Genomic DNA, 16,663 nt, shown 5'->3' with positions numbered 1-16,663 from the left:
TTCATGCACTGGGCCTCTAGTATGCATATAAGTTCATTGGTTGATCTCTTCCCACCCACCCTCCTCTGCCTTCCCTCTGAGGTTCCACAGTCTGTTCCATTCTTCTCTGTCTCTGGGTCTATTTTTTAAAATATATTTTTGTTGATTTCAGAGAGGAAGGAGGAAGGAGAGAGAGATAGAAACACCCATGATGAGAGAGAATCATGGATTGGCTGCCTCCTGCAAGTCCCCCACTGGGGATTGAGCCCACAACCCTGGGCATGTGCCCTTGGCCAGAATCAAAGCTGGGACCTTTCAGTTCGCAGGCCAACACTCTATCCACTGAGCCAAACCAGCCAGGGCTCTGGGTCTATTTTTGTTCATCAGTTTATTTTGCTCATTAGATTCCACCTCTGAGTGAGATCATGTAATACTTGTCTTTCTCTGACTGGCTTATTTCACATCGCATAATACTTCTCAGGTCCATCCATGCTGTTGCAAATGGTAAGAGTTCTTTCTTTTTTATTGCTGCATATTATTCCATTGTGTAAATGTACCACAGTTTTTTAATCCACTCATCTGTTGATGGGCATTTAGACTGTTTCCAAATCTTAGCCATTGTAAATTGCGCTGCTATGAACAGAGGGGTGCATATATTCTTTCTGATGAGTGTTTTGGGTTTCTTAGGATATATTCCCAGGAGTGGGATGACTGGGTCAAATGGGAGTTCCATTTTTAATTTTTTGAGGAAACACCATACTGGTTTCATAATGGCTGTTCCAGTTTGCATTTCCACCAGCAGTGTACTAGGGTTCCCTTTTGTCCACATTCTCGCCAACACTTGTCATTTGTTGATTTGTTGGTAGCCATTCTGAGAGGTGTGAGGTGATATCTCGTAGTTTTGATTTGCATCTCTCAGATGATTAGTGACTTTGGCTCATAGTATTTTCTTACAGTTCTTTGTATTTCTGTGGTGTCAGTGTTACTTCACCACTTTTGTTTCTGCTTTTATTTATTTTGGTCCTCTCTCTTTGTTTCTTGATGAGTCTAGCTAACGGTTCATCAGTCTTGTTTATCTTTTCAAAGAACCAGCTGTTGGTTTCATTCATCATTTTTATTTTTATTGTCTATGTAACTTATTTCTGCTTTAATCTTTATTACTTCTGTCCTTTTACTTATTCTGGGCTTTTCTTGTTGTTCTCTAATTCTTTAAGTTGTAGGGTTAAATAGTTTATAATTAATTTTTCTTGTTTTTTGAGGTAAGCCTGTAGCACTATGAGCTTCCCTCTAAGGACTGCTTTTGCTGTGTCCTAGAGATTTTTGGTTGTTGTGTGTTCATTTTCATTTGTTTCCAGGAAGTTTTTGGTGTCTTTCTTGATCTCATTGGTAACCCATTCATTGTTTAATAACATGCTATTTAGCCTCAATGTATTGAATATTTTTGAGTGTTTTCACTGTAGTTTATTTATAATTTCATTCAATTATGGTCTGAAAGGATGCTTGATATGATTTCAATCTTCTTGAACTTGTAGAGACTTGTTTTCTGTCCTAATGTGTGGTCTATCTTTCAGAATGTATAATTTGGGGTGATATGTTTTATAAATGTCAATTAAATCCATCTAATTCAGTGTGTCATTTAGAGTCACTGTTTCCTTGTTAACTTTTTATCTGAAAGATATATCCAGTGATGTCAGTGAGGTATTAAAGTCCCCTACTATGATTGTATTGCTGTCGGTCTCTCTCTAAAAGTTCTCTAGAAGATTTTTTTATATATTTAGGTGCTCCTATATTGGGTGAATATATGTTTACCAGTGTTATATCCTCTTGTTGGATTGATCACTTTAGTATTATGTAGTGGACCTTTGTTATCTCTTGTGATGGCCTTCATTTTGAAGTTTATTTTGTCAGATATGAGTATTGCTAACTCAGCTTTTTGTTTTTTTCATTTCCATTTGTATGGAAAATGTTTTCCCATCCCTTCACTTTCATCCTGTGTGAGCCTTTTCTTCTGAGATAGATCTCTTCTAGACAGCATATAGGTTGGTCATATTTTTTTCCATTCAGGTATCCTAAGTCTTTTGATTAGAGCATTTAATCCATTTATATTTAAGGTTATTATTGATAGTTACTTATTTATTTCCATTTTAATTTTTTATGCCTATGTTTTTTTTTTTCTCTCTCTCTTTCTTCTTCTCATTACAGCAATCACTTTACCATTTATTGCAGTGCTGGTTTGGTGGCAACAAACCCCTTAGCCTTATTTTTGTCTGGGAAGCTCTTCATTTCACCATTTTGAATGATAGCCTTGCTGGATATAGTAATCTTGGTTTCATATTCTTGCTTTTTATTACCTTGAATACTTTATGCCATTCCCTTCTAGCCTATAGAGTTTCTGATGAAAAATTAGCTGACAGCCTTATGGGAGCTCCTTTGTAAGTAACAAATTGCTTTTCTCTTGCTTCCTTTAAGATTCTCTCTTTGACTTTAATTTTTGGCATTTTAATTATAATGTGTCTGGGTGTGGGCCTGTTTTGGTTCTTCTTGCTTGGGACTATCTGTGCCTCCTGAACCTGTGTGAATTTTTTCTTTACTTTATTATGTAAGTTTTCTGCCATTATTTCTTTAACCACGTTCTCTATCCATTGCTCACGTTCTTCCCCTTCTGATACTCCTATTTTGCGAATATTGTTACATTTCATGTTGTCCCACAGCTTTCTTATGCTGTCCTCCTGTTTTTTGTTTTTTTTCTTTGTGGTTCTATGATTGAATGATTTTTTTCAACCCTGTCTTTTAATTCACTGCTCTGATCCTTGGCCTCCCCTAATCTTCTGTGTGTTCCTTCCAGTGTGATCTTTACTAGTGCTGTGTCATTCTGCATAGTTACTATATCTTTTCTCATGCTGTTGAGCATCCTTGTCTTTATTATTCTGTGTTCTACGTCTGATAAATTTCTTATCCCCATTTCATTTAGCTCTTCTGGAGAATTCTTTTGGTTTTCATTTGGTGCTTGTTTTTTTGTCTCCACATTTTGGCTGCCTAATTGAGCTTGTGTCTGTGTATTAGGTATATCTGCTGCAACTCGCAATCTCTAGTGCTGGATAGTGTCAAATGCTATTTCTGACTGGCCCTGAGTACCCTTTTTGGAGCCATCACCAATATACTGCTTGTGGCTCCCTCTGCTGGGGATGAATGCTTTGGGAAAGGATCAAGATTTGTGCACCAAGGCCTGATTTTCCTAGCCCTGGGCCTTGGATTGGATCAGGAAAGACTCAGAGCCTCCAGAGACCTGCCTCTGTCTATAGTCTGATTGTTATTCAGTCTTGATTAGTCTCCGGCTATTGACCACAGGGTGGGGCAAGTGGTTTTCCAACAGAGTGGGGCAATTGCTTCTGACTACAGGCTGATTGTTGGCCTCAGAAACTCCACAGGGTGCAGTAAGGGGTTTTCAAAGAGGGTGGGGCAATTGCTTCTCCCCCCAGGCAAAAGCTGCCTGCATGGTGAAGGTCTGCAGGAGAAAGGCGTCCTCTGCAGTATGAGGGAATGACTCAGCACAGGAAACTGGGGTGGCTGCCTTCCGAGCTCTAACCCCACAGCCCCTAACCCTGGTTTCTGCTCACACAGTTCCAGTCTACTCTGTCCTCCCTCTATCAGATTCCAAGGTGAGTGGCTGCACACAAAATTTTGTGTTTTGGCCCTTCAAGAGGGTGCCTGCATTTCCAGCCATCTCTCCCTGGCAGACAGCAACCCTGCTGCTTTTCACAGCCAGATGTTGTGTGAGCACCTTTCTCAGTTCAATGATCTGGGTTTGGGAGCCCAGATTGGAGTTTAGACCCCAGAGTTCTCAGTGGGAACCCCCCACAGCTGAGATATCCCTCCAGAACTTTAGCTGCTGTTTGTGGGAGCCCAGCAAGCCCTTTTGAAGTCTCTATGCAGTCTTCAGTTCCTGTCCTTCATTTTCAGGGCTCTCTCCAGCTAGTCATCAGTTGATCATCCAGGATGGTTTTTCTGTATTTTAGTTGTAATTCCAGTTTGGTCCTGGGAGCATGTCACTGCTCATCCTTTTGTTGTTTTTTTTTGTGTGTGTTTTTTTTTTTAAAGAATAGTTTATTGAGTTTTAGAGAGAGGAAGGAAGAGACGGGGAGAGAAACACTGATGTGAGAGAGAAACATCAATCAGCTGCCTCCTGAACACACCCTGACTGGGGCCAGGGATCGAACTTGCAACCCTGACCAGGAATCAAACCCAAGACCTTCTGGTGCATGGGATGACCCTCTAATCCACTGACACACTGGCTGTGCTGTGACATTAAAAAAAAAAGTTTAGCCGAAACCGGTTTGGCTCAGTGGATAGAGCGTCGGCCTGCGGACTCAAGGGTCCCAGGTTCGATTCCGGTCAAGGGCATGTACCTTGGTTGCGGGTACATCCCCAGTAGGGGGTGTGCAAGAGGCAGCTGATCGATGTTTCTCTCTCATCGATGTTTCTAACTATCTCTCTCTCTTCCTCTCTGTAAAAAATCAATAAAATATATTTATAAAAAAAAAAAGTTTATATGACACAGTTTTACTCTCAGCTCCAAAGGTGGGTCATCTGATAAATTAATTTTGCTAATCCTTAAAGAAAATCTTCAATGCCCATATTCTAACATCTTTCATATCTTCCTCTTTTTGTTCCAACTTTCCCATATGCATCACTCATAGAGGGCTTTTTCCCAGAGGCATATAGAGACTACTAAAAACAAAGCTTCTCTCTCTGCCCTTCCTCCCTCTTTAAGAGGTTTGCATAAATGTGAATCTTTTACCTTTACTGACTCTTGTTGCCATTTCTCTGCCATGACAGTGTCTCTGTTCTCCTCCTTTGCATCAGGTCAGCAACAGCCCATTGTCAGAAGAGGCTGTCCTGGGATTTGAGTATGGGATGAGCATTGAGAGCCCTAAGTTACTGCCCCTCTGGGAGGCTCAGTTTGGCGATTTCTTCAATGGTGCCCAGATCATCTTTGACACGTTCATCTCTGGAGGTTGGTTTTGGCATATGGGTGTATAGTGGATGCATGATGCTAGCCTTATGGGGACAATTGAATGAAAAGGAGCTGTAGCTGCTTTTGAGACTCTGTACCACAGATCCTGGGGAGAGTTGGGGGTTGCCCTATCATCCACTGGGGCATGGCAGCTATCAGAATTGAATAAACTGAGTACCACTCAGCTGCTATGCAGGGAGCACCTTCCCATTTGGGGGGGGAATGTGTTTGGCTATAGGAAGCAGGACATGTACCTACCAGGTCCTAAGTAGTTTGACTTTCAGATCTACTCTTGGGGTTTGTTGATTAGCTATGACATCAATCACAAACAGGGAATGGTCACATAGTTGAGGATTTGTGAGCAGAGTGAACGTCAGTCTTGAAAATCTGCTTCCCTCATTCCAGAGACACTCAAGTATCTGAACATTGGAAGTTGTGCATCTTGATCATTTTTAATAATCATTTATAAAAAAGCAGGACCTGCTTACTATAAAAATTCAAAGTATATAAAGTACAAGTATGAGTCTCCCCCACATGCTCACCCCATTTTGGGGGGTAAGCACTCTTGGATTATGAGTGTGCACTATAGATCCTTCCCTGGGTTGTGTTACTCTGTGTCTGTGTAGTTGTGAGTAAGAAACATGCCAAGCAATGTCATCCCAGTAAATGTAATTTAAAATAAAAACAACAAGAAAAAAGAAATGTGCCTTAAGGAAACTGGACTTTGACATGTCCAGAGACTGTTCTAAAGTGCCTGTGCCTTGAACTTGAGGACAGTGGCCTGTGTTGTCAGGGGTTCTGTGAGGGAAAAGTAGGAGCTGTCCAGTCTTGGTAAGAGTTGTGCCTGAGTGGATTCAGCATGGCCATGCTGTTCTGGGAGCCGGATGGTTACTGTTGAGTTTGTGTTCCACTTGCTAAATAAATCCCAATGTGAACCATTCCAGGGTTTCAACTGGTAGGATGGATATTTTTTCTCCCAACTATCGTGTAACAATGCTGGACAGTACATGTAATGAAAATGGTTCTAGTGGGTCAGGCAGCTAACTAACATTTGTTCCTCTACCCAGATCAGATCAGACCAGACCTTTCATTTCTGCTTCACGGAGGTCTCACTCCCTCCTACTGTTTTCCAGGAGAGGCCAAGTGGCTCCTCCAGAGCGGCATTGTGATTCTCCTGCCCCATGGGTATGACGGGGCTGGACCTGACCACTCCTCTTGTCGCATAGAGCGTTTCTTGCAGGTATGTCCAATGCCTTTTTGATTCCAGGAACCTTTTCATGATTCTGAGGGGCTTTGAACTAGAATTGCCTCCTGCAGGTACTTAATGTGTGCCTTAAACCGTCAGACATTGTAGTATTTGAATGAAACAGATTTAATGCCCTGGAAGTGGCAAGCCTGGCGGCCTCGTCGCCTCCACTGAGCTCTGTAGTGGCTTCTGCTCTAAATTTTGCCTTTATTTTCCCACCAGGGTTGCCTATGCACACCCTCTCTCCAAATCGGAGGGGACTAGTAATAATTGTCAGGATTTTGATGCTTTCTTTTCTTTCTATTGTTTCTGGAGTGGGGTTAGGAGCCATGTCTTAGCTTTTTGTTAACACCAGGGTCTTCTGAGATTTAATTCATTGTCCTCAACTTTTCAACCTTGTTAGCTGCTTTTGATTTTGTTTTGTCTTTAAAACAAACTAACAGCCCTGCCTGGTTTCACTCAGTGGATAGAGCATCAGTCTGCGGACTGAAGGGTCCCAGGTTTGATTTGCGTCAAGGGCACATGCCCAGGTTGTGGGCTCGATCCCCAGTAGGGGGAGTGCAGGAGGCAGCCAATCAGTGATTCTCTCTCATTATTGATGTTTCTATCTCTCTCTCCCTCTTCCTTCCTCTCTGAAATTAATAAAAATATTAAAATAAATAAATTTAAAAACAAGTTTAAGCAAGTCGTTCTAAAAAAACAAATCAAACTCTTGTGTTTATTTCATTAGAAGAGTGGGATTATGACACCATCTTAACTCCACAGTAATCAGAATCTGTATTTTTTAAAAGGTCCCCTCCAGATGCTCCTTGAAATCAGCTGTGTTTGGAAACAACTGTGTTACAATATGCAGACTCAGGCAAATGGGGGAAGCATCGGACCTCTCCTTTGGTTAATTCTTCATAGGCTGTAAATTTACTTTCTGGTATTACCTGTAATGGAGGGAAATATTTTTTTCTCACCCTTGAGAGCCCTGTGGTCCCTTTGGAGAGCAGATGTTATGATTGTAGGCGATGATCTGAACGTTCTTTCTTTCATTTCTGTCCCAGATGTGTGACAGCACAGAGGAGGGGGTGGACGGGGACACCGTGAACATGTTTGTGGTACACCCCACGACTCCTGCTCAGTACTTCCATTTGCTCAGGAGACAAATGGTCCGGAACTTCAGAAAACCCCTCATTGTTGCTTCTCCGAAGATGTTACTCAGGTTCCCTGTAAGTGGGAAACGCTGTTTGGAAGCCTTTCTTCTCTCGTCATTTTATTCTGCTGTGTTTTTTTTTTTTTTTTTATCTAATTATAGTTCTAAATTACAGAAACATCTATTTAGTTTTAGTTGGCTTTGCTTTTCTAAAACTAAATCAACCTATCAACACACACCTCCCCTCCCCCTCTCTCCCCCTTTCAAGAATAACTGGTAATATAAGTAGCTCTCAGTTTCATTGTAATGCAGGACAGGATAGCAGATATTACCACACTGGTATCCTGGTCTGAGAGGAAACAATTTTATAGAAAAAGTTTAAAAGTCCAAATGGTCTACTAGTAGACACTACTGTGTTGATAGTAGCAACTTAGAGCATTTTCATGAAAGGGAGTGGTGTTATTCATTGACTTTTTTTTTAACATTTTTTCTGTTAAATGATTTATCACAGGTAGAGAGGCCTGTTTCAATAAGCACAACATCATAACAGTATAGCTTATTGTACACTGCTTTAAAAGTGTACATTTTCTCTTGGTTTACCTGAACTAAGTGTTAGGTGCACAATATATTTTTAAATAACAAATATGCTAGTTTTCAAATGGCAGAGTTCAAGGTAATAAATACTAATAAGCATTTATTTATCCTGTCTGCTATACTTTTTTTCAATTTTACATGAGAATCTTAATTAGAATAAACATTAAAACACTTGCATTTATTTGGATGCTACAGCTGAGGTGAAATACAGGTAAGTGATTTATGATATGGCTGTTCAGGACTATCTTGTGCTTTGCACAAAGGTTTGAGAGTGTAGATTTGGAATTGAGGGGTATTGAGGAAAGTTGCAAGTGACTTGCTTTCACAGGTTGCATTTTTAAGCAGTGCCTAGCCTTTGGAGAGGAGTAAGGAGATACTCTCATGGTCAGCACTTGTGTGATACTAGAGTGAAATGAAGACCTCCTTAAAGTTTGCACTCTAGGCACCTCACCTGTCTTACCCTAGTTCTGACTCTGAGGGTCAATATCAAATGTAATGATATTAAATATAATGTATGTGTAGTATCAAGTATTAAGTGAACTACTAGAAATTTTATTGAGAATCTCTTGCTATTTGAAACTGAGAACAAGAGTTCATATTCTGGCCCTAATGTTTTACTCCTTGCCCCAAGTCTAATATGTAACTTATCCTATAATAGAGGCCTTATTTGGGAGCTTTAAAAAATACCAACAGCTATACTATAGATTTTAAAGTGAAAAACTACTCATTAAGTAGTCAAATATCTTCCTTAAACATATAAATTCTTTTATTAATTGAAAATGAGTACGACGGTTATTGAATTCTGATTTCCTCCTGAAAATTTGATTATTGGTACACATGATCTATTAGAATATAAGTCAACCCTTTCTTTTCCATGGTCTATTCAGAGATGACTGGCCACGTGATAAACATGACTCAGGGCTATAGGGAGTTTTTAGTCAATTAGTACCTAAATCCCACTCCAATTTCCCACCCAGCTCTGAATCCCAGCTTCTTTTGTTTCCAGTCCTTCCTAGTAGGACTGATGAAGGGATATGGTTCAGAATGGAGAAAGGTCACATTAATTAATAATAAGACTAGCTGAATAGTTAATATTAATTTTTAAAGTTATATCACAGTATCCCAGCATCAATGTGGCTCCCCACAATGGCCTAGCAAAATGCCATATACCCATTTGGGACTAGACTGTAGGGAAACTAAATGATAGCAAAAGGGATCAAATCTCTAACCTTGGCTTCATCAGTTTTGTACTCTAAGTTCTTTGCAACAAGCATTTATTTAAATTGAGCTCATTAATAATTTTTTTAATCACAGAAATATTCACTTCTTGTTCCTACTTGTTCTGACTTATAGGTTTCATTTAAAACTTATAATAAGAAACTTAAAGAGAGAAATAGTTGCCTTAGCTTCGCTGTTTTGGTTCACAATATAAATCTATAAAATGTTGCTTCTAATTCCAAATAATTAAAGCATACTTTTTATTAATAATAAAGTTGTATGATCAAACTGAAACTTGGATTCTTAAAATTTTATTGTGGCACCAGACAAAAGGCAATCTTACCTAACCTCAGGAAAGGAATTTATTCTGAAGTATTCAGAATGAAATATTTCTGTAAAGCTATTGTATTTATTAGTACATATGTTTACTTATGTTCCTAGGTGAGAATTTTGATACTATTTCTTGGCAAAGATCCCTTATACTAGTAAGTAAAAGCATCTTCAGCTCCTTTCAACTGTTTGATAGATTTATGGCTTTTCCCCTACTCCTTAGGCAGCTGTATCAACTCTTCAAGAAATGGCACCAGGAACAACATTCAAACCGGTCATTGGTGATTCATCTGTGGATCCAAAAAAGTAATTTGATGTGTATTTGTTTTCAGAGTTTTAATTGGTGGGAGAACTAGCTCATGTTAAGGAACCCAAAGAGACCCAAATCTCCTCCTTCTTAATATTAGTCCTTTAAGTGAGCGAGGTAGGAGTTAAAATATGCATGGAAGAGTGAACTTTGGAGGCATATGTTGCTAAAGAAGGCTTGCCAGGGCATTGTATGTGTCTGAGCCCAACTACAGAGCCCCACTGCTTTATTAGTGAAGCCTTTAAATCTATGTGGTCTCCCCTTTCTTCTGATAAAATTCTCATTTTGAGGTATTTCTCTCTCATCCTACTGTCCCTTTTCTACCAAACAGTGTTAAGAGTCTAGTGTTCTGCTCTGGCAAACACTTCTATGCTCTGCTGAAGCAAAGAGAATCTTTGGGGGCCAAGAAACATGCATTTGCCATTATCCGAATAGAGGAACTCTGCCCATTCCCGTTGGACTCATTACAACTGGAGATGAGCAAATACAAACATGTTAAAGGTAAAGGGTTCTTTGATTTGAAATATCTGCATGTGAATGTTTTCTTTGAACTATCTCAAATGAAAAGAGGTTATGGGGCAGTGAGAGTTATTAGAAAACTAGAGGCCCAGTGCACGGATTCGTGCACCGGTGGGGGTCCCTCGGCCTGGCCTGCTGGGATTGGGCCGAAACCTGGGATCAGGCTGAAACCGGCTCTCCAACATCCCCCGAGGAGTCCCAGATTGTGAGAGGGCTGTTCTTGAGTGACGCACCCCGGAATCAGACTCCCTGTTCTCTGGTTCCCGGTACATCACCTGAGAACTGCAGCTGCCATCACCGCAGCTAGGCAGCTCCTGCGTTGAGCATCTGCCCCCTGGTAGTCAGTGTGCATCATAGCTACCAGTTGGAGCGTCTGCCCCCAGGTGGTCATTGCATGTCATAGCTACTGGTCGGACGGTCGGATGGTCACTTAGACTTTTATGTATATAGATAGATTGGATCTCATGGAATCTAGAAATATGAAAATAATACTTCTAGAGCCAGTATCTTCATGTCTTTTGTGGTGTTTCTTACAGTCTCCCCTTCTCTCATCTAAGGCATCTAATTTCTTGAGAGTTTGGAGGGAATCACTATCACTTACGACAATCAACTATAATTGTAAAAGATAAGCCTTTCAACAAATGGAGTTAGAATAATTGGATATCTTATGCACCTTACACAGAAATTAAATCAAAATTGATTATAGCCCTAAATGTAAAATGTGAAGTTGCAAAACTTTTAGAAGAAAATCTTTGTGACCTTAAGTTGGGCAAAAAGTTCTTAGCTATAACACCAAAAACATGTTCCATAAAGGAAAAATTGGACTTTATCAAAATGAAAAACTTCTGCAAAGAAAATAAAAGGACAAGCCACAAGCTGGGAGAAAATATTTGCAGATAAATATCTGGCAAAGGACTATCCAGAGTGTTTAAAGAACTCTTAAAACTCAACAGTAAGAAAATATATAATTCAATTTTTAAAGAACTGAACAGGCACTTTACGAAAGAACTAGATAGCAAATAACTATATGAAGAGATGCTCAACATAATTAGTGGTAATGGAAATGCAAATTAAGTTAAAATGAGATATGGCTACATACCTATTTGAATGGCTAAAATGAAAACAAAACAACAAACTGACAATATCAAGTGATGATGAGGATGAGGAGCAACTGTAACCCTCATTCACTGCTGGTGGAAATGCAAATTGGTTCTGCCATTGTGGTACACAGTTTTGTCAGTTTCTTATGCAGTCACACATAGAGCTACCATACCACCCGACAGTCCCACTCCTAGGTGTTTTCTTACCAAAGAGAATGGAAAGCATGCCCCCAGAAATACCTGCATGTGAATGTTTGTAACAGCTTTATTCATAATTGCCTTAAACTGGAAACAAAATGTTCTTCCACCATGAGTGACTAAACAATCTGTGGTACATCCATATCGAGGTCATACTACTCAACAATAAAAGAGAGTGAACTATTGCTATCAGCAAAATCACAAATGGATTTTGCTAATTCAAGGAAGCCAGACCCATACTGTATGCTTTTATTTATCTGACATTCTGGAAAAGGCAAAACTGTTGGGATAGAGGAAAGATCAGTGGTTGCCAGAGGTTGGGGGTAGGAGAAGGACTTGAGTACAAAGGGACAAGATGAGGGAATTTTTTGGGTTGATAGAATTGTTCAGTATCATGGTTGTGCTGGTGGATACATTACTATGTATTTGTCAAAAAAAAAAAAAAAAAAGACACTGCCATGTTGGAAAAATGTGTGTGTGTATATATACATATAGTATGTGTGTATGTGTGTGTGTTTATGTTGTATATGTTTACTTGAGGTACTGAGATGGATTTTCTTCTTTTATAGATTTTATTTGGAGTCAGGAGGAGCCTCAGAACATGGGTCCATGGTGTTTTGTTTCTCCAAGGTTTGAAAAGCAGCTGGCCTGCAAGGTACTATCTCTGCCTCTCATAGTGTTCTTGAATCTTGCTTTTCCTGGAGTGCCAACAAATGGTTTTATCCCCTACTATCAATCCAATTCTTTTAAATATAAACTAAAATATAAAGTCTAGTTTTAGGCTGTTCTTTCAAAATAAAATGCTGAGCCCTGGCTGGTTTGGCTCAGTGGATAGAGCATCAGCCTGCGGACTGAGGGGTCCCAGGTTCGATTCCAGCCAAGGGCACATGCCCGGGTTGCGGGCTCGATCCCCAGTAGGAGGTGTGCAGGAGGCAGCCAATCAATGATTCTCTCTCATTATTGATGTTTCTACCTCTCTCTCTCCCTCTCCCTTCCTCTCTAAAATCAATAAAAATATATTTATAAAAATAAAAAAATAAAAAAAAATGCTGAGTGTTTATCAATCTATGTGCACATGCTAGTAGCATGTAAAAACAAAAGGTGGCTGTGCTTAGAAAGTAAAAGCCCTTACCTGTTGGCTGCCTTCCCACTAGCCTCCTCAGCATTCTTGTCCTAAAGGTCAGCATCCAAGCCACGGGGGAAGTGAGTGATGAGCGGTCTTCTTTGACAATATGGGAGTAGAGATACCCAATGATGCTTGTACCAGGCCCATCCACACAGCAGAGATCCCTTACAGGCCAAATTCTTCTTAATGATGCTGTAGGAAGGGGAAAACAATGAGAAGAGCAATTGTGCTTCTGTTTTGTCTTTCTATTCTGCTTAAATTAGAACTCTTTTCACTCATTTGATACTAGTTGGCTAGGCCCAAATAATTTTCACATGTAAATAACTCTACTTTAGGAAACTACAGCTAAAACCAACTAATAGTTACTGAAGAATAGAACAAACTTGAGAATTTATATTCCCTTATTATGCCTGGAATTTTGTTGCTTTTTAGTTGTGACAGTCTATCCTATGTAAGTCATTATTTTTCCAAAAAGGTGATTTATGTTAAACAAGCTAAGAGAAACACAGGCACCTGCTTGGGTGGGCTAAGCAGAGTTCTGATTGGGTCACGGTGTCGTTTTATTCCTTTTCTGCCCCAATGACAGCTCCGCCTTGTGAGCCGACCACCTTTGCCGGCACCTGCTGTAGGAATTGGCACCGTTCACCTGCAGCAGCAGGAGGATATCCTCACCAGGACCTTCGCTTGATGATGTACTTGGAAGAAATACAACTTCCTGTTAAGGAAATTGCCATAAAAAGAAAGGCCGGCTTCCTCTACTCTCCTTTTTCCATTAGGTAACATGGAATGTCTGCGTTCCTCTAAGATGTTGGGACTGATTAGATGTTGGGACTGATTAATCTGGAATACGTGGAATAGCAATGGAATCAATATATAAATCAGACAAGTAACTTTTATCCTTACAAATTTGATCATGTTACAGTTTGGTTAGATCTGAGAGTTATAGAGCTAGGTCATAATCAAGATCTTTCAGATTCCACTCTTTCTCATTAACTGTATATGCCCAGGAAAGTTCTTTAGCTTGACTTTATAGCTACATATAGATTACCTCAACATTACCTCTAGATTTATTTGATGCCTGTCACTTTCATTAATTTTCCCCTTCTTTATTCAAACTCAAATATTTTCATTTATGTCGGTTTTGGTGTAGTCTTCTAGCCACTGTGAAAAATGTTTCACTAGACACTGTAGCAATACTATATTATTTCTGATTTCTGATTTCAAGATAGTTGTTTTACCCATTGTCCTTAAGTATATTAAATACAAATCTCTGGGTGTGATCTTTTAGCATAGTGGTACTAAGTGAAGGAGTTTTGTGTGTGTGTTTGTTTTTTTTTAAAGTATGTTTTTATTGATTATTTTTTAGAGAGGCAGGAAGGCAAGAGGGAGAGAGAAACATCAATGAGAGAGAAACATTGATCAGCTGCCTCCTGCACAACCAGGCATGTATCCTGACTGGGAATTGAACTGGCAACCTCTTGGTGCATGGGATGATGCTCAACCAACTGAGCCACACTGGTGCGGCAAGTGAAGGAGTTTTAGGTACAATGAAATTGGTTTGTGGCCTGCCTTGCCATAGTATATTTCTTCCCTAAATTGTTCTTGCGGTGGTATTTCAAATGACTTTGGATGTCTGATAAAGAGAATTTCAGCCCCTGGTTAATCAGTCTTGCCTTTAAACGTTCCTGCTGCAGTGTGATGTTTATTTGCCGTGTTTAAGGTGCACTTTAATTTTGACAGCAGGAACTTCCCAACGCCAGGTGCTTGGGAATTTCTAGGGATCGCCAACCCACTCCCTTATTCTGAAATTAAATGGTACTGGAAGCATAACTAAACAGCAGCAATCTGTGCAGCTTTACGTGGCTTGGTGCTGCAGAAGCTCTACCATTGGCCATTCTTGTGATACTTTTTCTGGGAAATGATGGTGGAAGTTCTGGGGCACTGGAATGCCCTCTTCACTTTTACTGGCAACTGGTAATATTTTTCAGAATCAATGTATAAGTTGTTCTGGTCACAGCAGTAGATTTGTGGTTCATATCTTACATGTATGCATTAGTGCATTGACAACATTTCTGTAGTATTCAGATCCCTTCTATTCTTATACACCATAATGCTTCCTTTCTGTGTCAAGCCTTATAAATCATGTAACTTGGTGCCACTCATGTAAATGACTAAAATTACAGAGGTCTATTTAATGAGAATGGTTAACAGTATTGTATATCAAACTAGTAAAAAATAAAAGCACAGTGTCATTTTCAGATCTCTTGGTTTCTTAACTTAAAAAAATTTTAAAGTGTAAGACAAAAATGAGAGGGAAAACTAGATTTTTTTTCTTAGTTTCGTGTAGATCTCTTCAAATTTCTAACTTTATATCTCAAAAGTCTGTTTATGGTATCTTGTTACATCTTCTCCAACTTGAGCCATGAGCTGTGTACCTCATCCTCACTCTCAATCACTACAGAAACAAGGGCCAGCATTTTGAATTTCCTTGCAGGAAGAGACCATTTGAAAAATTCCAAATCAAATGCTCCCATGATAAAATATTAGATTAAAAACATAATAAGGTAAAATAAAATATTTTACTTTATTCCTTTTTAAATTTTGATATGATTTTTGTATCCCATTTATATCTATCAATGCTAAATTTCATAGTCAATGAAGATTACAGCTCAAATTGGGTATTCAGTGAATAGAATGACATTATTCTTTGTAAAATAAAATTTTATTCCTTATAAGACCATTTGGTTCGGTTTTTCTGTTTTCCATACATATACTATAAGGAAGCATGCTATATTCTAAAACATACCCTTTTTTTAGTCCTACTGTATTACTTTTAAAGTTTTATTATTTTTAAAATTTTCTTATATTTTTTTTATGTTTTTGTAAGAGACATTTATATTTATAAAGGAAATCTCCATTTGTAAGGATGTCTTTCTATCCATTGTTTTGGTGCATCTAGGTTAACACACCTTTGTTGTTGTTGTTTTATTTTATTAAATCTTTATTGCTGAAAGTATTACAGAGTCCCCTTTTTCCCTCATTGAACCCTTCTAGCCTGCCCCCAGCCCCTGCCCCAGGCCTTCACCATCCTATTGTCTGTGTCCATGGATTAACACACCTTTGAAATGCCTCTCTTTTTAGACCCCTCATAAGGGTAACCACCCTCAAATGAGCACATAATTTTAGCTATCCTGTAATGCCATTCTAGAGATTTCCCCACCTTACTTCCTCCTACTTTCACATAATCTTCTTTACATTCCCCCATCAGTTCCAACTGTATTTAAAGGGATGCAGACTTCCCTACCAGAACTCCAGTTGGAAGGCAGTTCCTGCTGGGGTCCTCGCCGGTGGGTAGGTGCTGTCGGACATGGCCTCCAACAGGCCCGGAGGAAGTGGGAGGTGCAAGAGGACCAAGTTCAGCAAAAACCAACTTCAGGTTCTTATTGAGGCCTTTGAAAAGGACCCATACCCTGATATCACTGTCCGAGAAGAACTGGCCAAGCAAATCCAGATTCCTCAGTCCAGAATCCAGGTGTGGTTTCAGAACCGGAGAGGTAGACAATCAAAGGACTCCCAGAGGAGGCCCCGTCCAGAGGCAGATGCTGCGTCTCCCGGATCCCTCCAGGGTGCCTTCCCTGCCCCCCCCTCCCCCGCCACCAAGGCCTCCAGAGCCTCCCCCCCTACATGGCTCCGGAACTCTCCAGAACTATGCCGACCGATTCTCCTGGGGGGCGGAGCGTGCTTCTGGGCCAGCAGTCCTGGGGAGGTAGGAGGGGGGTGAAGGGCACACTGGTATGCTGGGCGCCAATGTGGCCTCTCCCGACCTGGAGACTCCAGCCAAGGCACTGGGGGAACCTTCTGGGAGTTTCCATCACTCTCCGTCTTCGGGATTCA

At 40.0% G+C, this 16,663-nt stretch overlaps 1 protein-coding gene across 1 annotated transcript in view; it reads left to right on the top strand.

Moving 5' to 3' along the window:
* The window catches only part of DHTKD1 (dehydrogenase E1 and transketolase domain containing 1), a 63,460-nt gene extending 47,953 nt beyond the window's left edge, over positions 1–15,507 (top strand). Inside the window, exons 11-17 of the mRNA XM_054715619.1 lie at positions 4,843–4,993; positions 6,127–6,233; positions 7,289–7,453; positions 9,743–9,825; positions 10,158–10,327; positions 12,213–12,298; positions 13,356–15,507. Of these exons, the coding sequence (XP_054571594.1) occupies positions 4,843–4,993; positions 6,127–6,233; positions 7,289–7,453; positions 9,743–9,825; positions 10,158–10,327; positions 12,213–12,298; positions 13,356–13,457 (864 nt within the window). The 3' untranslated portion in view covers positions 13,458–15,507. The remainder of the gene's footprint in view (positions 1–4,842; positions 4,994–6,126; positions 6,234–7,288; positions 7,454–9,742; positions 9,826–10,157; positions 10,328–12,212; positions 12,299–13,355) is intronic.
* The last annotated feature ends 1,156 nt before the right edge of the window (positions 15,508–16,663 follow it).

This window comes from Eptesicus fuscus, chromosome 5, assembly GCF_027574615.1.
Source record: "Eptesicus fuscus isolate TK198812 chromosome 5, DD_ASM_mEF_20220401, whole genome shotgun sequence".
In the NCBI taxonomy this organism is placed as follows: domain Eukaryota; kingdom Metazoa; phylum Chordata; class Mammalia; order Chiroptera; family Vespertilionidae; genus Eptesicus; species Eptesicus fuscus.
The sequence above is the reverse complement of the archived record's forward strand: the minus strand, read 5'-3'. Positions and strand labels throughout refer to the sequence as shown.